The sequence below is a fragment of the Petaurus breviceps genome, unplaced genomic scaffold (assembly GCF_028583685.1).
Source record: "Petaurus breviceps papuanus isolate PSGF00001 unplaced genomic scaffold, PetGlider_PUasm1.0 90881, whole genome shotgun sequence".
Lineage (NCBI taxonomy): Eukaryota > Metazoa > Chordata > Mammalia > Diprotodontia > Petauridae > Petaurus > Petaurus breviceps.
Window position 1 is genome coordinate 6,619,746 of NW_027187369.1, and position 21,973 is coordinate 6,641,718.

The window sequence follows — 21,973 nt, forward strand, 5'->3', positions numbered from 1 at the left end:
ATAAACCAGAAGTGTCAAACATGCAGTCCTCAGGTCTTCCCCATTGTTTCCTGAACCAGATTAAAATGTAACTGGGAAATATTTAACAAAATAAATATAAATTACAATAAAACAGAAATATTGATTGGTGGTTTTCTAGGCCAACATGAGACCAGCAGAGATCCATTTCTATTTTAGTTTGACCCCACTGGTGTGAACAACACGAAGGCAGGAATTACATCCTTCTTACTTAACTTCTTATCACCCCATGCTCAGTTTAGGGCTCTGCATGTAGAAGGAGCTTAAAAAATTCTTTTTCATTTTATTTTTAAATTAACACATATTTCTTCTCAACCTCTTATCCCCCACACACTTTATTTATTTATTTATTTTATAAAGCAATTGGGGTTAAGTAACTTGCTCAAGGTTACACGGCCAGTTATTTCTTGGTGTGGTGCTAAGTATCTGAGCCCAAATTTGATCTCAGGTCTCCCAACTTTGGGTCCAGTGCTCTTACTCACTGCCACCTGGCCACCCCTCCCCCACACACTTTAAAGAAAAACAAAACCCTTGCAGGAAACATATATATAATCAAACAAGATAAATTGCATTGATCTTCATGTCCAAAAATTTATGCCTCATTCTGTACTCTGAGTCCATCACTTCTCTGTCAAGAGTCAGGTGGCATAGTTCATTGTGAGTCCTCTGAAATCATGGTGGGTTGTTACATTGGTCAGAGATTATGTCTCGAACAACTGTCTTTACAATGTTGTTGTAGAAAATTTTCTCCTGGTTCTTCTCACTTCATTCTGTACCAGTTCATACAACTCTTCCCAGTATTCTCTGAACCCATCCCTTTAGTCACTTCTTATGGCAGAATAGTATTCTGTTACATTCATATACCATAGCTCATTCAGTCATTCCCCAATTGATGGACATCACCTTAGTTTCTAGATCTTTGGTCACTACAAAAAAAAAGTTACTATTAATAGTTTTGTATATATGGGTCCTTTTCTTCTGTCTTTGATACTTTGGGGGTATATATAATCCTAACAGAGGGAGTCAGAAAGCTGGGCACATACGATCTAATGACTTTGGGGGCATAGTTTCATATTACTTAATAAACATTTCCAGGAAATCCCACTTCCACTAATAAAATCACAGGAATATGGACCTGATGCTGGAAGGGACCTCAAAGGTCATCTCATCCAACCCCTTCATTTTACAGAGGAAGAAACTGAGGCCCAAGAAGGGTTAAAGTGATTTGCCAGGGTTACAAAGAGGTTTAAATTTGAGATAATATTTGCAAAGTGCCTAGCACAATGCCTGGCACGTAGCAGCCTCCTTACACCCCTCCCTAGAGCTGGAAAGGGACCTCAGATGCTATCTAGTCCAATTCCCTCACTGTACATATAAGGAAACTGAAATCCAAGGTGTAGTCACTTGCCCAAGGTAACACATAGGATTATAGATCTTGACCTGGAAAGAACTTCAGATCTCATCTATTCCAACCATGACATTTGACAGATTAAGAAACTGAAGCCAAAAGTCCTGTATGTGAGGTGATTTATCTAGGGTTATACAGCGTTTCAGAGATCTAGAGTTGAAAGGGACCTCATAAGTCATCTTAGAATCCGACTGATGTACAAAGGAGGTCTAAGGTGCAGTATGTTAAGTGACTTTCCCAGGATTATAATTTTTTTTTTTTGCCTTTTGGAGGGCAGTTGGGGTTAAGTAAGGATTATAAATTTTTAGCAGCAAAGAACCCCAGAATCCATCTAGCTCAACTCCTTCATTTTACAAGAGGAGGAAACTGAGGCCTAGGGAGGGTAAGGGACTTGTCCAAGGTACCATGTAGAATCCTAGATCTAGAGTTGGAGGGGACTTCTGACAAGGAAACTGACCACGTGTTCCAGCACAAATACAGGGGCCGCCTTGCGGGGGTGCGCCTTGCATCCCTACCTAGACTGTGAACTCTCTCCCGCTTTTTCCCAAGCACTAACAAGTTCTTGATCGCGGTAGCTCACTACGTCGACACGACACGTAAATGCAGCTAAAAGGGATGCTCTGTCGTCAGTGAGTACGTAAGTAGCTCGGCTGGCCCCGCCTCCCGGCTCGCCGGAAACCACGACCCGGGAGGAGCTCGAAGCGACACTGACAGAGGAAAAAGAGGGTCAGAGGAGGGAGTCGGAGGGGACGGCGAGAAGGCCTCAGAACCACCCCCCCCCCCCCCCCCCCCCCCCCCCCCCCCCCCCCCCCGAGCCCTCATCACGCCCTGAGAGGCCCACACTTTGCCCTTGCCTTCGCCTGTTCCCGGAGAGCGGAAGTGACGCGCGCCAGAGGCGGAACCGGAAGCGAAAGCGTCCTCTGCCCGGCCCGGAAACGGCGTTGCTTGGACTTCCGACTCCCGGGCCCACGTGAGGATACCAGCTGCTTGCCAACATGAACGGGAAGGTCCCTGAAAAGAGGTGAGATCGAGCCTGGGCTTGGGCTGTCCGGGGCAGGGGTAGAGGGGGGCCGAGTCTGCGCCCTATCGGGGCATCCCTGCCGGAGCCGGAGCCTCCGGCGGCCGGGGGGGGAGGGTGGGATGCAGTGTGGGGCTCCCCTTCTACGCTTCCCGCGATTTGTTACTGTCGCAGTTGCTCTTCCTTGCCCCACCCTGGGGTTCCGAACCCGCGTCTTGTCCTCTTCTCCACGATTTGACCCCTTCCCTCTGCTCCCTTTCTACCGTGATGTTCTAACCTCCCAGTCGATTCTACAGAAAGCCTTCTCTGCTCTCTTGATTTGGCAGAGACTCTCTCCCTTCCTTCCGCTAGCATAGCAGTTTGTTTTTACTTGTCTGCTGCACTTTCTAACGTTGTCTCTATTCCTGCCATTACCACATACTTGCCTGTGACTTCAGTGGGCCCAGGGGTTCTGTCTTATTTATACGTTGTATTCTTCCCCTCCCCCCTCTGCTAGGGTGAACACAACAGTGCCCTGCAAATCATGGGTACCTAATAAATGTCTGTTGACCAACTTATTCGTCTCTCCTTTAATCAGCCATCAATAAACATTTATTAAGCATCTACTATGTGCCAAGACACTGTTGGCAGTCTCTGACTGCTCAATCCTTTATTCCTACTGGCTCTCTTCAGCATTTAATACCCTTATTTTATAGGGTATATATTATTTTCAGTTGTCTATATGATGTCATTTTGCATGTCATATTATTCATGAGGTCATAGGATTTAGAGCTGGAAAGGACCTTAGAGATCTTTTGTTTCAACTCCCTCATTTTACAGATGAGGAAACAGACCCAGAGAGGTGAAATGGCTTGGCCAAAGTCACAGGGCTTGTAAGTGGCAGAGGCATCAGGTGAGCCCAGGTCCTCTTATTCCAGATCCAGTGCCCTTTTCTGCAAAAGTAAACAGCTTCCTATAAAAAGTGATATTTTGTTACTGTATATTACAACATCCTTAGCCTATGTCTTTGTTATTATTTTGCTCCTTACCATGCCAGACACTGGGTTTCGGCTTAATCACCTCTCTTCATCACTGGTACTCTCTTTGCCTTGGACCAGTCACTTGACAAAATATTTTAAGCAACCTCAATTCATAGAGCATGAAAATTCAAAGATTCAAAGGAAAAAGAGGTTTCCAACCTTGAAGAGTTCCCAGTCTATTGGTATAGTTAGGATTTACTCACAAATGTACCTAATGATGTTGACCACTTTTAACCATTTTCTGTCCTTTTGCCTAGAACCTGAGAAGATGCCCTAGAAGGACTAGGAAGTATAGGACAGAGGGATGGAACTAAAACCTCAAACTGTAGTCACACAATTGTATGATACTCCTGCTCATTGCCCCTCTCTTATAGGTGGTATTTGATTTTACAGATTTCCAAAGTTTTGTTCAGTTTTCCAGGCTCATGTGAGAATACAGTTTTGTTGGGCTGGAATTTGTTAGAGGAAGGAGGGATGTTATAAGTAGTAACATTTCTTTGTTGCCTTCTAGCAGCTTTCTGGCATTGGGCCAACGGGAAGAAGTGGGAGATTTACTTAAAGAATATCCACTGAGTGCCAGTGAAGAAGATGAGGTAAGTGAATGCTACTGAATTAAGACTCAAGAAAAGACCAGTAAAAAGGTGCCATGGGGAGGTAATTTTACTTAAAACTCCTGTACTGCATCTTATTCTTTATGCCCTCGTGAAACCAAGTTGTCATTGTAGAAGTCATGGCACTGATGGTCACTCACCCCCCTTGTGGACCCATTCTACAGAGAGGCCTCTGCATTCCTCCCTAAAGTTGAGAATAAATTCCTGAAACAGTCAAGGAAAGAACCAGTAAATATTTGGCCTTTTCCCTATGTGCTCAAATCAAATCAGTAAATATTTACGAGGACCTAATGTGGTCTGGGAATTATGTAGAGTCTAAAGAAGTGCAAGACTTCCTCCCTGCCCTCAAGAACCTTAAGTTGAGGTGGGGTCAGGGGAGTGAAGCAACATTAGTATTCCTGCTCATTACAGACTTTCTCTATTCCCTCAACTTCAGTTTCTGCAGACTGCCATGATCCTCTGAGTAAAAGGTACTTACTAGATCCCTAATAAATATATAGTCATTTCCAAATCCTTTACCATCCTTAGCTTTGAAGCAAATAATTGAAATAATCATTTCTCCCAGGAAAACTGAAATGTCACAGAACTGTATTGGTGATAATGGAGTTTTCTTTTCCTAGAACAGGTCATCTTGGACCATAGGATTTAGAGTTGGAAGGGACCTTAGAGGTCATGTAGTCCATCACCCTAATTTGACAGATGAGGAATCTGGGGGTCCATGAAGGGAGAGAACTTGCCCAAAGTCATGCTGTTAGTAAGTAGCACAGCTGGAAGTTAAACCCCCAGGTAGTATGTGACTTACTATATGCATCAGGGTACCAGTCAGTATGTGTTGTTACATGATAATGCCTTATGGGCACATATCACCTTTCTTCCCAAAGCAGAGCTAAGACAGACAGATGGAACATCCCAGCAGATCTTAGAGGATTCATGGTCCTTCCTACCAGCCTTACTCAGGGATCTCTCTCCATCCATCCAGTCTTAAAAGCTGAGCTTTTTGTTTATGTTGAGATATCTACACATCATCCCCATCTGCTTACCCATGTCTCGCAATCATTACACAGATTGAGGGCTTACTCATATATACCCTGTTCCCATATTGGCTCAAGCATAACTTCCCTCTGTCCTGGGTCATAACTCTGTATCTTTTTCTATCTGAAGGAGGACGATGATGGAGAGAGGAAACATCGAAAGCTTCTGGAGACCATTGGTAGCCTGGATGGAAAGAACAGGTAACATGCACCCGAGACTAGATGCATTTGAGCTAGCTCGATAAAGGCCTGTATCTAGAGCTGCAAGGGGCCTTAGATGTCATCTAGTCCAAGGCTTCTTCAACTTTCTCCACTTGCGACCCCTTTAGCGCTTCTTAAACCCCATATGGGGTCAAGGCCCACAGTTTAAGAAGCGTAGTCCAGTCTGTCAGTTTACAAAGAAGGAACCTGAAGGCCAGAGAGAGTCATTGACTTTCCCAAGATGGTCCTTATGCTTAAGCACGAGATTTGGGCCCATACTCTTTCCACTGCTCCTCACTTCATTAAGGCTCCTCCAGTCGTTCCTCAGGTATAACAGTAGGCCTAGGCTCTGGGCTCCCTCCAGTCATTTCTTGGATAGCAGGCCATTCTGCAAAGCTTTCAAGAATGGGAGGTCTAAAAGTCAAGATTAGCAAATCCCCACTTGCCCTGTAACCAAGCGAGTCTCTGCTTGGAATTGTGAGTCCATTTTCATATTCCAGTTCATCTTCTGTGTCATTTCAGGCAGAGATTGGCTGAACGATCAGAAGCCAGTCTGCAGGTGTCTGAGTTCAATGTCAGCACTGAAGGTAAGTCAGCAGGAGAGCCAGAGGTCTGTCTGCCTCTGCAGTCACGGGCATACAGAAGCCCAGGCTCATCATTGGCCACTCTGGTTATTGATCCACTCAATGTGAGAGCGTGTAGGTGGACAGCAAGCACTTCCACATTCTTACTTTTTCACCAGCTGCCTTGTGCCAAGGACAATGTTTCCTTCAGAAGTTTGGGGGTGGGAGGAGGGAAGGGGCAGACAGCAGGATGAGAAACCCTGAGAGGACATGTGGAGATTGAGGGACAGAGTAACTGGAGGGAGATGAAATGGCCACTGCTTACAATAACGGTTAGCATTTCCGTAGCACTATAAGGTTTGCCAAGAACCTTGTATATGTTCTCTCAATAAGAACAACCCTAGGAGGTAGGTGCTATTATTATCCATATCTTATAGATGAGGAAACTGAGGCAGAAAGGTGAAGTGATTTGCCCAAGTTCACACACCTAGTAAGTATCTGCAGCCAGGTTTGAACTCCTCTTCCTGAATCCAGGCTCAGCCCTCTGTGCACTGCGCCACCTAGCTGCCTCAGATCTGTAGTTCACTAATATTTCCCCCCACCCCCACCCCCTTTCAGATTCTCCCACCTTGGACAGCCACCCATCAATCTGGCTTCTAAGTTAAAAGTGATGAATTTGGGGTACGTGTTGGACTTCCCCCTTCCTCCCCCCACCATATCTCACCCTAGGCTTTGTGGCTGGGCCTGCCTCTTCAATAACTATGTATTTACCCAGAGCAAATAACAGTTTGGGCCAGGTGAGTAATAGCTAATATTGCTTTTTGTTTCCTCATTAGGGGCAAGTCTAATGCCTAAGGGCATTTTATTAGGTGGTAAAATGTGAACCTGTTTCTATCAGTTTGTTCAGTGTGTTTGGAAAAGCAATGCTTTCAGTTTGGCTAGGGCTTATGGTAAAAAAAAATGGGAAGGAGTGCCCAATTATGCCAGGCCCTGTACTAAGCACTTTCCGCACTTGCAGTCCCATCTGATTGCTGCTTTCTGGTGAGCGGGTTTACCCCAGCCTCCCCAAGTGTACCATCCCAGGAACAGTCTCCTTCAACCCCTGCTTCCTCCCTCCTGGCCCCTCCTAAGACATTTGATGCTTGTATACAGGGACAGGGGAGAAACTGGAACTTGCAGAACTGCTGGCATCCATTAAGCCTTCCTCCTCACTGGGCACTGTGAAGAAGCAGCTGAAGAAGGTCAAAAATAAGAAGACTGTGGAGTTACCCCTTAGCAAAGAGGAGAATGAACGGGTGAGTGATATGGGAGGTAGCCTGCAAAGAGAGAGAAAGGATTTGGGGTGGCAAGATGGGCTAATTTGATAGAAAGAGAAAAGGCCTAAAGCTATAGAATCCCCTTGCAGTACAAAAGACTAAGAAGAATCCAGGTCAGGGCCATCCCATTGTTTTCCATATTGAATGGGCCACGTGATCAGAGACCTTTTTGCATGTAGGCTTGGCCAGTAAAGCAAAAGTAATTCAGAGAAGCCAGATTCATTAATTTGATCCTTACGAAAGTGCTCAGAGGCCTTGTACTAAAGATGGATCAGTTTTGAAGGAATCATTGGGAACTCTGTTTAACAGACTGGGTGCCTATTGCCAACTGGGGTAGAGTTAGGGGCCATCTCAATTTCAGCTTCATTAGAAAGAAGGTCTTTCCAGGGGCAGCCAGGTGGCGCAGTGAGTAAGAGTGCCGGCCCCAACATCGGGAAACCTGGGATCGGTTCTGGCCTCAAATACTCAGCACCCACACAAAAAATAACTGGCCATGTAACTTTGAGCAAGTTACTTAACCCCGATTGCTTTAAAAAAAAAAAAAAAGAAAGAAAGAAGGTATTTTCAAAGAGCCAGCCTGAATCAGACATTATCCAGAGAACCTGGCCACCCTACCCTTGATCTTCATGTGGATCGGTGATCTCATTGGTGTGGATATTCTGCTGATTCAGATGGCAGCTCATCTCTGGCCCCTCATTCTGTGTACATCTTGTCCTGTGATTTCTATAAATCCTTCAGGAAGGATCCATCTAGGCCTCCTGGAACCCTTCCTCTGGATCTTAGAAAATTTTGTGGATATCAGTGCAACACATGAACAGTTTGGCTATTTCAGTAAAAATAAAAATGTGCTCTAGAGATCAGGTGTCTGGCTTTTGGGCAAGATGCTGGACATTCAAGATCTCAGGGGAGGTTGGAGTCCTAGTAACGTGATAAGAGCCAGCTCCTGCCCATCTGGGTCTGTGATCAGATCCAAAAAGTCTTTTGACATTGAGCTCTGGGCCTTGGCTGCCTTGTTTCTTTCAGATCCACAGGGAAGCTGCCTACAGCAAAACTTCCCAAGACATGGGCAAGTGGGACCCGGTAGTCTTGAAGAATCGGAGTGCACCACAGCTAGTCTTTCCTCTGGAGCAAGAGCAAGTACTAGATACCCCTATCGAGGAGGTGCTTGGGGGCTGGAAGGTACGTTTGGGACAAGGAGGAACTAAGCTTCCATCAGGGGAGGGAGGTGCCAGGGCTCAAGTTGGCCATGGGGGTGCCTCATAGCCGAAATCCCATTGTAGAGAAGTAATAGTAATACCTTCCATTTCTCTAGTGTTCCAGTGGGTGCAGAGTGCTTTGTGCCCATTTCCTCATCTGGTCCTTCCAACTGCCCTCCCTGTTAGCTCAGTACTCCAGTGCATTGAATTGTGTCCATGAGGAAGGTAGGGGGCCAGGTCATCTCTGTTTTGTCACTAATACAGCAGCCAAGGAAGATAACTTTGAGAGATTTGTAGAGTTATAAGAGTCTAGGCCTATCCTCTTCATGTTACGGATGCTGGAACTAGACCAGGGAAAGGTTTAGTGCTGGTCTTTCCATTCTCTTTGTGCATACACCATCATTTTTCCAGGTACTCCTCTGCAGACATCTGCCTTCAAAAACCACAAATTAACATTACCTGTGTTGCATTGTATTTTGACCTGTTTTGTCAAACATTTCCCAAAGATGTTTTAATCTGATCCCAGTAGTTTGGGTGGCAAATTTGACACCTGTGGTCTACTCTAGTCCCAGCACTGGGGATATAATTTTCTTTTTTTGATTGTGGTATTGTAAAAGCAGAAAAATTCAGTCACATTCAGAATAGTTTTAGGAAGCAGGGATTCCTTATTCCAAATTCTAGAGGGTTTTAGTTTGCAAAACACTTTACATGTATTATGTCCTTTGAGTGTCACAATGACCCCAGGAGGCACATACCAGAGACATTGCTGTCCCCATCTTATTGAGGAAAAAACTGAGGCTCAGACAGGTTAAGTATCCTCTGCTGCAGAGCATTAGAGGCTATAGGCTGCTCTTTAATACTGTGGACCTTGGTGAACTTCAGAGCAGCCAGTTTTTAGTCACTCAGAGGCATGGGATCGAAGGTGGGACTAGGCCTAGAGCATCTGCAAATGTACATTGAATGGCTGGCATAGAAAAGAAAACATAAAACAGCTCATTGCAGTAACCCTCTTGTTGGCTTGTGTCTCAGCCAAAAGGGAATAATCAGCAAATCACCATTTTGCAATCCTTCCTCGGTAAGAGGATGAGGCTGTTAGCCAACAGAGAAAAGTGGCTGTCCACAGAACATGTGCAGGCTGCCATACTCACTCAGATCACAGCATGGGTTCCAGAAACTTACATGGTGCATTGGTATTGGACATGGCCCAGTCAAGCCACAAAAGCATTTGTGCCTTACGATTAATTTTCAGGAGAAGAGATTGTGACATGTTAGACAAAAGAGAATAATACCAGGCAGATTGGGCTTGGAGGTTTTGTGGGTTTGGTTTTATCATTCGGTTTTTGTTTGTTTTGTTCGTTTTTCCTTTTTTTTTTTTTTAACTTAGAGCACTTTACTTACAGGATAGTCTAGGTCAGAGGTATCAAACACACACATGCTAGTGCTGCCAAACTAGATTAAAATGTAATGGGGAAATAGTCAACAAAATAAATAAAGATAAAGTTAAACATCAATAACATGACATCTTAAAACTAAGTCAATATGTGGGCCAGAGGGATCCCTCTGGCCAGGTTAGTGGTGCCTCTTTCTGTTTGAGTTTGACATCACTGATGTAGGCCACCAGGGTGACCTCCAAGCTTCCTTTCTTAGACACTTTAATAGAGAGTGATAACTTTTTTGAGGGGGGAAGGGAAGGAAATTGGGGTTAAGTGACTTGCCCAAGGTCACACAGCTAGTAAGTGAGAGTGATAACTCTTGATCTCTTCATTGTAACTGTTCAGACAAAAGGCTTGACACTGAACAATTCTCCAAGGGCTGTATTTTTCTTTCAAGTTGTATGCTATGGCTTTGGTCCTATTTCCTAGAATTTTAGTTAACTTTTCTTTTGCCTTTTTTTTTTTAAGCTGAAAAGATAGGGAGATGAGAAGTAGGGACCATTTTGTAGCTTTTCATTTGTCATGACTCCACAGCCACACTATGGAGGGGTCCTTGAGTAAGTCATGAGGTTGGAAAGGATCTCAGAGGCCATCTAATCCAACTCTCATTTTACAGAGGAAGAAACCCTAATCATTATAGTCTTTGCCTCAGAGGACCTGAGGCCAGCGGGGTGAAGTGTGTGAACTGAGATCACACAGATAGTAAGTGTTGAGTGGAATGGGAGCCCAGGTTGTCTCACTCAAAATCTGGCCTCTTTTCCATCCCTCCCACACAGGGGTGTTTAAGGAATGTGTCTGTTGGCCATGCCAGCACCACATAGTGACAGATCCTCCCACGCTAAAAGCCTGGGTCCATAGGTGAATTGTGTGTCATGAAGTGAGGCCCAGCCTAGGTAAGTGCAGGAGAGCTAGGTTGGCCCAGAGATGAAGAATTCTTTGGGTTCCAGTAACTCACAGAGGCCATCTCTAGGTAGGCAGGGGTGGCACATTGGCAGTTGTATCAGGGAACGTTCCACTTGTAGAGCTTTGACAGCAAAGATTCGGCCCTGCCCATCTATGCACCTTCACTCTCTAGAAAATTACATTTGCCTAGGTAGATGATGAAGAAGCCTTGTCTCCCAATTTGCCTCAACATTTATAATTTATTCCCACTAAGGAAAGCTGTGTGATTGAAGGAGAGGGGAGGCTGTGTATCTGAGGACTGGAGACTTCAGCCAGCCCATTGAGCCTGGTGAATCAGTGGCCATCTTTCCTAGATGCTGCTGCAAGAGAAAGCAGATGGATTGACTCTGCTACTCTTAGGAGTTTGAAGTGGAAGGGGCCCCCAAGATCTTCCAGTCCAGCTCCTGGTATTGCAGCCCATATGTTTCCTACATACAGAACCAAGTCATGGTGGGAAATGCACTGTGGAGTTTAGGGAATTGCAGGCAGAGTGAGGAAATGACTGGGGTTAAATTTGAACTGTCAGGAAACAGGCTAATTACACGAAGGTCATATTTTTGTTCAGACAACGTCCTTTTGTGCTCAGGAAATTTAAAAAAGAAAAAACAACCCACTAGAACCCAGCAGTTGGAGAGAGTGCCTAAAAATGCCTTGTTTTTCTCATTTGATCCCATCACAAGTGAACAATACAGAGCTGGAGAGTGACAATGGCCCATCTCGGCACATACGGCCACACGATTGGGAGCAGCTGGCTGTTCTGAAGTTTTGTTAATGGGTTTTGCCTGGAAGCTGTTAGCCAGATTTTCTTCCCTGCTTTACTGTCAGCTGTAAAGAATGCTGATCTTAAAACCTAACCTTACCATCTCTCTAGAAAGTAAATTTAAAGGGAAAGATCTGACCTTGGAACAGTTGGGGGGGGGTGTGGTCTTGCTCTGGGCCATAGAGAGCATTTTGCTGTGAGTTTATGGTCATCTGGAGAGTTGAGAGGAATCATCTCTCTGTTAGAGCAAGAGGGCAGGTGAGAGGCCAGATCAAGAACCTATTTGGGGCGATCAGAGGCCTCTGTTTCCCCTCTGACACATAAATAACCCTGAGCCTCTCTGGCATCAGTTTTTGTCTTTGTGAATCTCGCCAGAGCATCTGTTTTAGAGCTGGGAAGGACCCTTAGAGACCAGCTAGTCCAACGCACTTGTTTTACAGAGGAGAAAAGCAAGGGAAGCTGAAAGAACAGACTTGCCCAGAGTCAAGATTTGAACCCAGATGTTCTTGACTCCAAATTCAGGCCCTTTTTCCCTGTTCAGGTGCTGTGAGGAAAGCTTTTTGCTAAGCCTTGAAGTGCTCTAGAACTATAGGGCATGTGTGATCTTGGAAGAGATTGGCCACATTCACTCCTTGATGGTGGCTCTGCAGTTTCCTGGGTCATTAGCAGCTCTGGCCCCTGAGGCTGAGAATTGGAATGAAGAGAACCCCCCTTAGGGCATTGAAGAGCAAGGAAGCAAGCTCTTTTACAGCTTCCGCTCCTTGCCTCTGGCCTAGGGAAGCCAGCCTTGGCTAGCTTCCTAGCTCATCTCCAGTGGCATGGAACAGGTGGAGGTAGGAAGGAAAGGTGTGGGTGCCTTGCTCAGATTTGCTATGTCCTGTTGTATGATGAAGGCAAGAACTCCCCTGGAACAGGAAATTTTTAACCTCCTCCACAAGAACAAGCAGCCTCTGACCGACCCTTTGTTGACACCCGTGGAAAAGGCCTCCCTGAAAGCCATGAGCCTGGAGGAGGTAAGTGCCCTGACTGCCATGGCCCCCTCTCCCCCCAGCTTCCTTCCCTCTCCTTGGCAAACATCTTCAGCATGCCCACTCTTCCCTGAGGTGCTCAGCAGCGCTGAGCTTACCATTCCTGTCATTCATTGTAGGCCAAGCAGCGCCGAGCAGAGCTCCAGAAAGCCCGGGCCCTGCAGTCCTACTATGAGGCCAGGGCTCGAAGAGAGAAGAAAATCAAAAGCAAAAAGTAAGAGGTCCTGGCGAGCTTGGGCTGATTGTTATTTTTCCAGTAAAGAGAAACAGCCTGGTTTACACCATGCTGTAAACCCCTAAGGGAAAGTGCAGCCACTGGCCAGAGGCAGTGCTGTGCAGAAGCAGAGGCACTGGCAGGGGACCTGGGTTCAATTCTGACTTCTGCTACCTCCTACCTGCATGTATGTGGGGGCAAATCATTTCCTCTCTAGGAACCTGTTTCCTCCTCTGGAAAATGAGGGGGTTAGGCTCAGTGGTCTTTTGAATCCCAGTATTTTGAGCTAGAAAGAACCTGGGAGATCATCCTAATCCAACCCCCCTCACTTTTGAGAGAAGGAGACAGAGCCAAGAGAGGGAAAGCACTTGGCCAGTATCCCTCTGGCTCCAAACCTGTGGTAAAAGGGGCCTTGTGGATGGGCAGGGGATTCTCCAGCCTGGTGATACTGCCCAGACCAAATACCATTATCCTTTTTTTTGCTTAAAAACTACCTTCTGATTTTATCTGGATAGTGCCTTCTCTACTTTGTCAAAGGAAAAAAATGTTGCTCAATAGCCCTGCCCTAATGACCTCCTCTTGCCCAGGCCCCAAAGAGAGGCCAGCCATGTGTCACAAGCTAGTAGGATTCCTCAGCCCACCACCCCCTCTTTACCCCAACTTGAAGCTCTCTAGGGGTTGACTCTTTCTCAGTCTTCTAGAAGCAGTAGGTCGCCCCTACATTCTATCCCCCATACACCCTCCCAAAGGACCTTGGAGGGCTGCCCGAAGTGGGGTAAAGGGACCACAGTCCTCTTCAGAAGGGGGGCAGTACCCAAAGCTGGCTCTTGGGATGTGGCCCCACTTCATCATCACATCCTGCCTTTTGTGGCCATCTTCCCCCAGGTTTCACAAAGTACTAAAGAAAAGAAAGGCCAAGAAGATTCTCAAGCAGTTTGAAGAATTGCAGAAGGTTAATCCCACTGCGGCCTTAGAAGAGCTGGAAAAAATGGAAAAGGCCAGGATGGAGGTAGGCTTCTCCTCTCCTCCTGCTCTCAGAGCCCAGCATACTTTCCTCAAACCACATCATCATCACTCTCTGTACTTTCTCTTAGGAGCGAATGAGCCTCAAGCACCAAAACAGTGGGAAATGGGCCAAGTCAAAGGCTATTATGGCCAAGTATGACCTGGAGGTAAGACATGGGCGCTTGTGGGGGGCACTGACAACAGAGTCTAGAAGGGCAGGGATGGTGGCTGCCAGGGCATCATCAATTCACTTCTTAGAAACTCCCAGGAGGTTGGGACTAGCTGGCCTCTGAAGTTAGGATTCTAATCATGTGCCTTCCCAGTCATCTTTGTGACCCCATGGACTGTAGCCCTTCTAGCCTCCACTATCTGAAAAAATGAGGTCCCTTCCAGCCCTAGAGCTGAGACCATTTCTTTGCCTACTTTTGGAACTCTCACAATCACTGGTATTTTTGTAAGCTCTTTAGAGTTTACAGAGTACTCATTCATTTGAGCTTTCCCAGGAAGTAGGTGCTAAGGCACTATTGTCTCCAGTTTATAGGTGATAAAGCCAGGCAGACAGAGGAGAAGTGACTTACCCAGTGTCATACAGCTTATAGTCTAGGGCAAAAGTGGGCCCCAGAGCTTCCTGACTCCAGGTCCGTAATATCTTAGCACAAGTGGGTTTGTGAGGCTGGTGAGTTGAGCAGGGCTCCAAATGGGTCTGGGAATCCTAGGATTGAGGTTCTCAGTCTTGCTGTGTCTCCTTCAGGCCCGTAAGGCAATGCAGGAACAGTTGACCAAGAACAGAGAACTGACTCAGAAACTTCAGGTGCCCTCTGAGAGTGAGCATGATGAAGATGCTGAAGAAGATGGTGGCCTCATCCCTGACATTGTGAATGAAGTGCAGATGAGCATTGAAGGACCAAACCCCTGGATGCAGAAGAATCGTGGGGTCAACACCAAGGCCTCTCCCATCCAGAAGAAGCCTATTGCCAGTGAAGAGTCTGAGCCTGAGGAGGAAGAAAAGGCTGGGGCCGAGGAGGACACTCTGTTGCAGGAAGTGGAAGAGAGGCGGTCCCTTTGGAAAGGGTCAGAGGTCGATCAGGGGTCCCTTCAGAAAGGGTCAGAGGTTGATCAGAGGTCACAGAAGCAGGAATACAGAACAAAAGGTAAGCTGCCCTGAGAAATCTCTGGCACTCTAAGAATCATTTCCATGTGGTCTCTCCTGCTGGGGAGAAACCCTTCACTTCCTGAAGAACAGGCTCAGTATTTTCTTCTGTAAAATGGGGGCAGTAAAGCTTGCCTCACAGCATTGGTGTCACAAGGCACAGCAGCATGTAAAACCTTATAGAGGGCCCTTTAGAAGTGGGTGCTGTGCTGATTTTATGGGACAGGTTGTATCACCAAAGCAGCTTCCTCCCACCCCCCTACCAGCCTTTGCTTTTCCCTCCCAGGAGGAGAATCCTGCTGCGATCTGAGGTGACCAGCCCCTTCCACTTGGGACAACTGTGGCTGCTGGGTTTTTCCTGGCCTCAAGCCCAAATCTGTCCCTATGCCCCATCTGCCCATTTGATGAATAAAAAAGTGTCAGCACTCATTCAGAATGCATGGCAGGACCTTCACTGGGCAGAAGCCCCTTCCTTAGCCACAGTTGTCTACTCTTGTGGTTTCCAGGATTGGAGTTTTGCACCAAGCCCCATGACTTTAAAGGAAAATGAGAGCATTGGTGCTATAGGTTTGGAGTGCCAGGGAGCCTGGTATGTGATCTGGCCTGTCCCCCAAGGTCTCTTTAAAACTGCTCCCTAGAACACAATGTTGCTGTGATGGTTGATCTTGGCAGAGGTAAGGAAGTACTTCTTCCCCCATTCCTCACAAAGTGGGAGACACTGGGCACAGAATGTTGCCTGGGCTCTGAGATACTGATTCTGTCACTTAGTTTCACTTAACTGTTTTCCTTGTTCCAGGGGAAGGCTTGTGGCAGTGGTGGTGGATTGTATTTAATCCAGAAATGATTATGATGCTAAAAGGCATCAGTAAAACTTGATCTAAAAAACATTCTCCTCTAACAGTATGTCAGGTCTTGGCTTCTGAGATAGAAGCTTGGGCTGGGTTTCTGAATTGTCTCCAACAAAAACTAAATAGAATTCTGAAATCCTACTCACTTTCCGGCCATTAAAGCTATCTGGAGCAGAAGGGTCTGACTACCTGAGGAGGCAATGGCACTTTTCACCAGTGGTCTGAAAGCAATGACTGGGGAATCGGTTGTCCAGATGTTGGAGAAGGAATTCTCATTCACTCACTACATGGTCTCTGAGTTCCTTCCAGCTCTGAAGCAGCAAGGCGGCCTTGTAGGTAGATTGTTTGGACTTGGGGTCAGGAAATCCTGCCTCAGATACTTCCCAGCTCTGTGACCCTGGACAAGTCACTTCACCTGTCACTGATGGGGATAATGATAGCACTCACCTCCCAAGGTTGTTGTGAAGATCAAATGCTCACTATTATTATTACCTTCTAAAAGAAAAGTAATTGTTCCTTCTGGTCAAAGTGAACAATGGATGGATGCATGCCTGCATGCATGCATACCCAGAAGACAAGGCCTAACAGCTCCCAGTTTCCTCATGCCCAAAATCAAGGCTTGGACTAGATGGTTCTTTCCAGTTCTCACCTTGCTTCCCTCTTGGGGGATCTTGGACAAACCCCTTTCCCTCACTTTCCATCTTCTCTAATATGAGGCCTTGGCCTAGATGGCCTCTGGGGTCCCTTCCAGCTCTGAAACTAGGGTGTCATTAGCAACTAGACAGAGTAAGCTGTCTGCATCCATTGTGGAAAATTCTGCCTCTAGTTCTGTGAATGAGCCAGTGGATGACAAAATGCTACTTGATAATCTGGAATGATTCCAATTTCAAAATGAACAGTATGTGTCCTATTGGGCTTTGTAAACAATAGAGCGTAAATTAAAATGACCTGACATTCAGAGACCACCTATTTTTTGACCTCTGGGTCTTCCATGGCAGCTGGTTTCTCTGCCTAATTATCCAGGGAGTCATTGGTGAAGCTGAGAATAGAACCCAGGGAAAAGCTGCGGTGCTTTGTCTCCTCTAAGCCCCTCTGCCCACCACTTGCCAGGCAGTGGTTTGCCAGCTGTCCCAGAAGTGTCTTTCACAGAAGCCCTATCACCCATGGGTGATTCAAGGATGAGGCACCTTTCTGTCGCCCTTCCCTAATAGCTGATTTTCTTTTTCTAGCACTCAGGAGGACAAAGGAAGATGAGGAGGTATTAGCTGAACTGAGGACCCTCTCTAAGCATATAAACGAGAAGGACGAGAAGATGAAGCAAGAAGAAGAAGAGCATGTGAGCTCAGCTCCAGCTTCCCCCAGTAAGCCAAGCATCCAGAGAGAGGAGCAGTCCTTGCTAGATGAGAGGCCAGAAAGAGTACAAACCATGGAGGCCCTAGAGATGCTTGGCATGGAAGAAGTTAGCCAAGAACAGAAACAGCTTGGGCCTGGAGTGGAAAGGCAGCAGCAGAGTAGTCAGACTGAGCAGAGGAGTCCTCCCAAGGTGCAGCAGGAGCCCATGATTGATCTGCACACCATCATCACAGTGAAGACCCACAAGGCAAACCCCTCCTTATCAGTCCCCACCATTGTAGACGAGGAGGTGAGTGGGGCTGGGCCTGGGGCTCTTGTGGGGAGAAAACTGCTGACTGCTTGGCCTCATCTGAGGTTCAGGGATGGCCAAGACTTTATGGAGGCCTTGGCAAGTACTTCAATATCCCAAATCAAACCCTTCATTCAAATTTCATGGGTCTGTGGCTTGACAGATGCCCTATAACCCAAGCTGATTATTGAACCAGAGATTTGGTGTTGGAAGGGACCACAGAGCTCAAACTAGTGCAATGTCCTTTTTCAGAGAAGCCAAGTAGTGACTTGCCCATGGCCATTCAGGTCATCAGTGTAGGTAACAACTATGATTCTGTTCTGGGTGCTCCAACCCAAAATCTAGCAGCTCATGACTGTGTCCCCTAGCATTACTGTCCAGGCTTCTTGGGGGCTTTGCACCGGGGCTGTTTAGAGCATTGGATCATCCCCAGATCCCTTCAAGCAGAGTCTACAGTACTAGCAGCAGCAGTTGGAGGCCTATAGGGGTGGGGTGGGGCTCTGAGCCAGTGTCTGTTCCCCAATCCCCTAGGATTTCAAAACCTGGCTTTGAATGTGAGCTCTGCCAATCCAGTCCACCAAACATTGGTCAAGTGCCTCCTCTTTGCTAAGCTCTGTAGCCTGTAAGTGCTGAGAATCCAAAGACAATATGGAAAAAGTGATTTCTGCCCTCAGGGAGCTTATATTCTACTAGGGGCACTAGGAACTTGTTTAGTTTTTTCTCATATGTTGTTAACTATTTCAATGTAATTGTTTTCCTTTATAATCTATTTTATTATGTGCATTTAAAAACACGATTCTGAGTAGGGGCCCTTCCATAGGCTTCACCAAACTGTCCAAGGGGTCCCTGACAAAGAAAAGGTTAACCCCTGGCCTAGGGGGATGGACCACAAAAAGCTAAGTGTGTGTGGTCTTTGGAGAAAGAAGTGAACTGGTACCTGAGCTTCCCCCTGCAGGAAACTGGGGATTCTAAGAGGCAGAGGTGACTGGAAGGCATTCCTGGCTTAGGGGGCAACCGTACAAAGGCATGGAGATAAGAAATGGAATGCTAAAGGCAGCAAACAGCAAATAGGCCCGCTTGGTTGGGTTGTAAGTCTGAAAAGGTAGGCTGTGGCCACGTGGAGCCATGCAGCCCAATGTTCCAGCCTGTCAAGATGTTCTGGAATGCTGTCATCCAGCACTGGCCAAATAAACCTTCCCAGCTTTGTCTTTACTACTTACTGCCGCCTGCTGTGTGACCTTAGGATTTGCCTGGGTGTCAAAGGAAGAGTTTGGTCTGGCTGGCTCTGTTCCCTATAAAACCTGTGATGTTCCAGTGTTGCTGGAGGCTGGAAAATATGGGCAGCATTATCCCTAGAAAACTAGGACTCCTCTGATTTCTGGGCTGACCTAATGTATTGCAAAAGCTTCCTTTAGACAGTGGAGTGATTCCAATGCAGAGTGAATTGGGGGACAGGCCTGGAAGCCTCTGGCCAGCTCTAGGGTTTTGATTCTACTCAAGGCAAGGAAGTGAAGTGGATTCCTGCCAGAACTCCCCTGGAGTGCAGGGCCCTGCACTTAGCCTCTCTGTAGCCTCTCAGAGGTGAGAAGGTAAGGAGGAGGTGGCTTCTCCTCAGGCCAGATCTGATGAACCAGGCCTTTCCTCTGCCCATGCACACAGGACATTGTTCGGTGCTTCCCCCAGGGGGCGCTGCAATGTCACATCCTGGCACCCCAGGCGGTCCATGCTGCTTAGCAGTTGGCAGCCTGCACTCCCATCTGCTTCTTGCAGGACTGTGACGAAGAGGTAGCCCAAAAGCAGATAATAAAGGAGGCCTTCGCTGGGGACGATGTCATCGCTGACTTCCAGAAGGAGAAGCTTGAAGTTGAGAAAGCAAGCAAGCCCAAAGATATTGACCTGAGCCTGCCAGGCTGGGGACAGTGGGGCGGTCCGGGCCTAGTGATCAGTGCCAAGAAGAGACGCCGGTAAGCCCTGATTCATTTCTCTCCAAAGTGGCTTCCTCCCAGCAGCTAACTGTTCTGCCCATTTTCCGGGTAGGGATGCTGAGCCTCAGAAGGACCCAAAGCCTCTCTTGCCTCTCAGGAGCCACTGTTCTGGTTCAGGTGTTGATGCCAGTCATCTTTTTTTTTTCGCTGCTCAGGTTTCTCATCAAAGCCCCTAAGGCTGCTCCAAGGAAAGACAAGCGTTTGCCAAACGTGGTCATCAGCGAGAAGCGGAACATCCAGGCGGCAGCCCACCAGGTAGGGAGGGGGCTTCAGGACAGGCCGTTGACCTGTTCCTGTCACAGATGCCTTGGCATCTAACACTCAGGCGGGTTCAAGTGTTTCTTCCCCCGCTGTGTGTTCTATGGCACAGTGCCGTAGACAGTACCCCAGCCAGCAGCTAGCAGTCAAGAGAACACAGGACTTGGAATGAGCAGAGACCTGGCTTCAGATCCTTCTTTTGGCACATACATAGGAGCTGTGTGGCCTGGGGCAGATCACTTAAGCTCTCTGAGCCCCAACATTCTGTACAATACCTGCCTCCCAGGGATTGTGATCAGAGTATCAGAGGAGCTCAGTCTAATGGAGGAGATAGATATGCACAGACAAGAGGAGAGTGGAGATAATCTCAGAGGGAAGGCCCCAAGGTTAAGGGGTACTAGGAGGATGGTATTTTAGCTGGGACTTGAAGGGAGCCAGGAGGTGAGATGAAGAGGGGGGACAGCCAGGGCAAATGCTCAGTCTTGTTCACAGAGCGGCTAGATGGAAAGGGGTGAGCAGGTGGGGGATGGGTGTCAGGTGTTAGAGGCCTGGGAAAATCCAAGAGAGGCTTTGATCGCCATACTGAGGATCGAATGGAGTGGGGCAGGGCAGGGTCACTAAATATCCTCTAAAGTCCCTTCCAGCTCTTGAAATCCCAGAATCCCAGATATAGGAGTGATTCACAGACCCATGGAGAAAATCCATGGAAGAATAATCTCTACAAACTGCTTTATGGCAGGAGTTAGCCTGAGCCTAAGGATTGGAGCTAATCAGTAGAATGAGAAAATCGTTGTTTCCTTTTTTTTTCCATAAGCCAGAGGTGCACCCCCCCCAAAGCAATCAATTATTTTTCAAGGTGAAAAGTCCCTGCTGATTCCTTGAATATGAAAGTACATGTGTACTTTGGGATTGGGTCTTATATCTTGACCTGGATAAAAAGTATAAATTGGACTCCTCTTTCTACCTCTCTTCCCCCTCTTCCCCTCTACTCTCTCTCTCCTCTTCTCCCCCCCCCCCCCTTTTTTTCTTTCTCCCCCCCCCCCTCCCTTCCCCTGCCCAGTCTGTCTTCTTTAGTCAAATTTTAGAGAAGCCTAAACAAAGTGCTGTGTCAGAACTAAGAGGTGAATGTCCTGCCAAAGGCACCCAAGAATGCTTCCTAAAAGAGGTTAGATTGGAGTTGGGTGTTCTCAAGGGCTCACACCTAGTGTCAGAGCCAAGATTGAAATCCAGGTCTTCTGATTTTGAATCTAGTGTTCTGTCTGCCAGTCACTCACAAGATCATAGATTGAAAATCCAACACCTCATTTTACAGATGAAGAAACAGAGACCCAAAGAAAGGGCCTGTCCAGACCATGCAAGAAATCTGAGATTTGAACCTAGGTCCTTTGCCCCTAAATCCAAGGCCCTTTCCCTTACACCACACTGCCTTTCTGCTACAGAATCCTCATGTCAGTCCATCCCCTGTGGCCCATACCTTCCATGACCCACAGTGTTGCCAAAATGCCACATGCCAACTATTCCCTCCCCAGCTTCACACCCTGTTGACATAACCTAGAACCATCCAAAGCCCTGGGCCCCATGTCTGAGCTCCTTTCCCCTGTTCTGCAGGTAAACATGCTTCCATTCCCGTTCACCCACCAGTATCAGTTTGAAGACACCATCAAGACGCCAGTGGGCACCACATGGAACACGCAGAGGGCCTTCCAGAAGCTGACCGCTCCCCGTGTGGTGACCAAGCCTGGCCACATCATTGAGCCCATAAAGGAGAAGGATGTTGAGTCTGCTCTTTCCCACTTGGGCTCTCCAACCCTGCAGAGGACAAGACCACAGCATGCCCACCATAGGAGGAAAGCGCTTTAAGTTTTCTTGATGGCTCCAGGGCCAGGAGAACTTGGTACTGGGAAACAGTGCCCCAGGTGGTGATGGTGCCTCCTTCTGGAAATAAAACAAACCTTCCATATCAGCGGAGCTCAGTGTATCAAGTCATTCTCCAGGCTCCTCCCTTTTCTCTTTACCATCAAACAGATCTGCTGAAGGTCTCCCAGCTCCTGCTTGTGTACTGGGAGTTCATTAGATGGCCTAATAGGGACCAAGTTGGGCAAGAAAAATCCAGAGTGCAAAGCAGATTTAATAATACTTTCCATCCATCTGGACAGCATTTTTAGTCATTCTCTCTTGACTCTTACTGGGAGAGGGGGAAAAGGAGTAGAAAAAGCATCCCCCATGGGACAGACAGCTTCTAACTTAGGTAAATTCCTGTTCCCTTCTGGATTTCAGGCACCCCATTGGAAAATGAGAGGGTCCAACTGGATCAGGGGTTCCTATCT

At 47.1% G+C, this 21,973-nt stretch overlaps 1 protein-coding gene and 1 long non-coding RNA gene across 4 annotated transcripts; one reads left to right on the forward strand and one right to left on the reverse strand.

Moving 5' to 3' along the window:
- Positions 1 to 281: 281 nt before the first annotated feature.
- LOC138150651 (uncharacterized) lies at positions 282 to 2,400 on the reverse strand. 2 transcript variants are annotated; one of them, XR_011165608.1, is made up of 3 exons: positions 2,281 to 2,400; positions 1,942 to 2,133; positions 282 to 944 (listed from the first exon to the last, which is right to left on the reverse strand). It is a non-coding gene; the product is annotated as an uncharacterized lncRNA (long non-coding RNA). The 2 variants fall into 2 exon arrangements; XR_011165609.1 differs by having other exon boundaries at positions 2,268 to 2,318.
- On the forward strand, positions 2,310 to 21,609 carry UTP14A (UTP14A small subunit processome component). 2 transcript variants are annotated; one of them, XM_069074051.1, is made up of 15 exons: positions 2,310 to 2,447; positions 3,975 to 4,056; positions 5,236 to 5,306; positions 5,829 to 5,893; positions 7,022 to 7,164; positions 8,209 to 8,364; positions 12,410 to 12,529; positions 12,664 to 12,758; positions 13,644 to 13,767; positions 13,853 to 13,930; positions 14,515 to 14,914; positions 16,991 to 17,403; positions 19,174 to 19,367; positions 19,544 to 19,643; positions 21,255 to 21,609. In XM_069074051.1, exons 1-15 carry the CDS (start codon positions 2,422 to 2,424, stop codon positions 21,504 to 21,506), a joined length of 2,319 nt encoding a protein of 772 aa, XP_068930152.1. In that variant the 5' UTR covers positions 2,310 to 2,421; the 3' UTR covers positions 21,507 to 21,609. The 2 variants fall into 2 exon arrangements, with proteins under 2 accessions (XP_068930152.1, XP_068930154.1); XM_069074053.1 differs by having other exon boundaries at positions 2,314 to 2,447; positions 3,978 to 4,056.
- Positions 21,610 to 21,973: the final 364 nt, after the last annotated feature.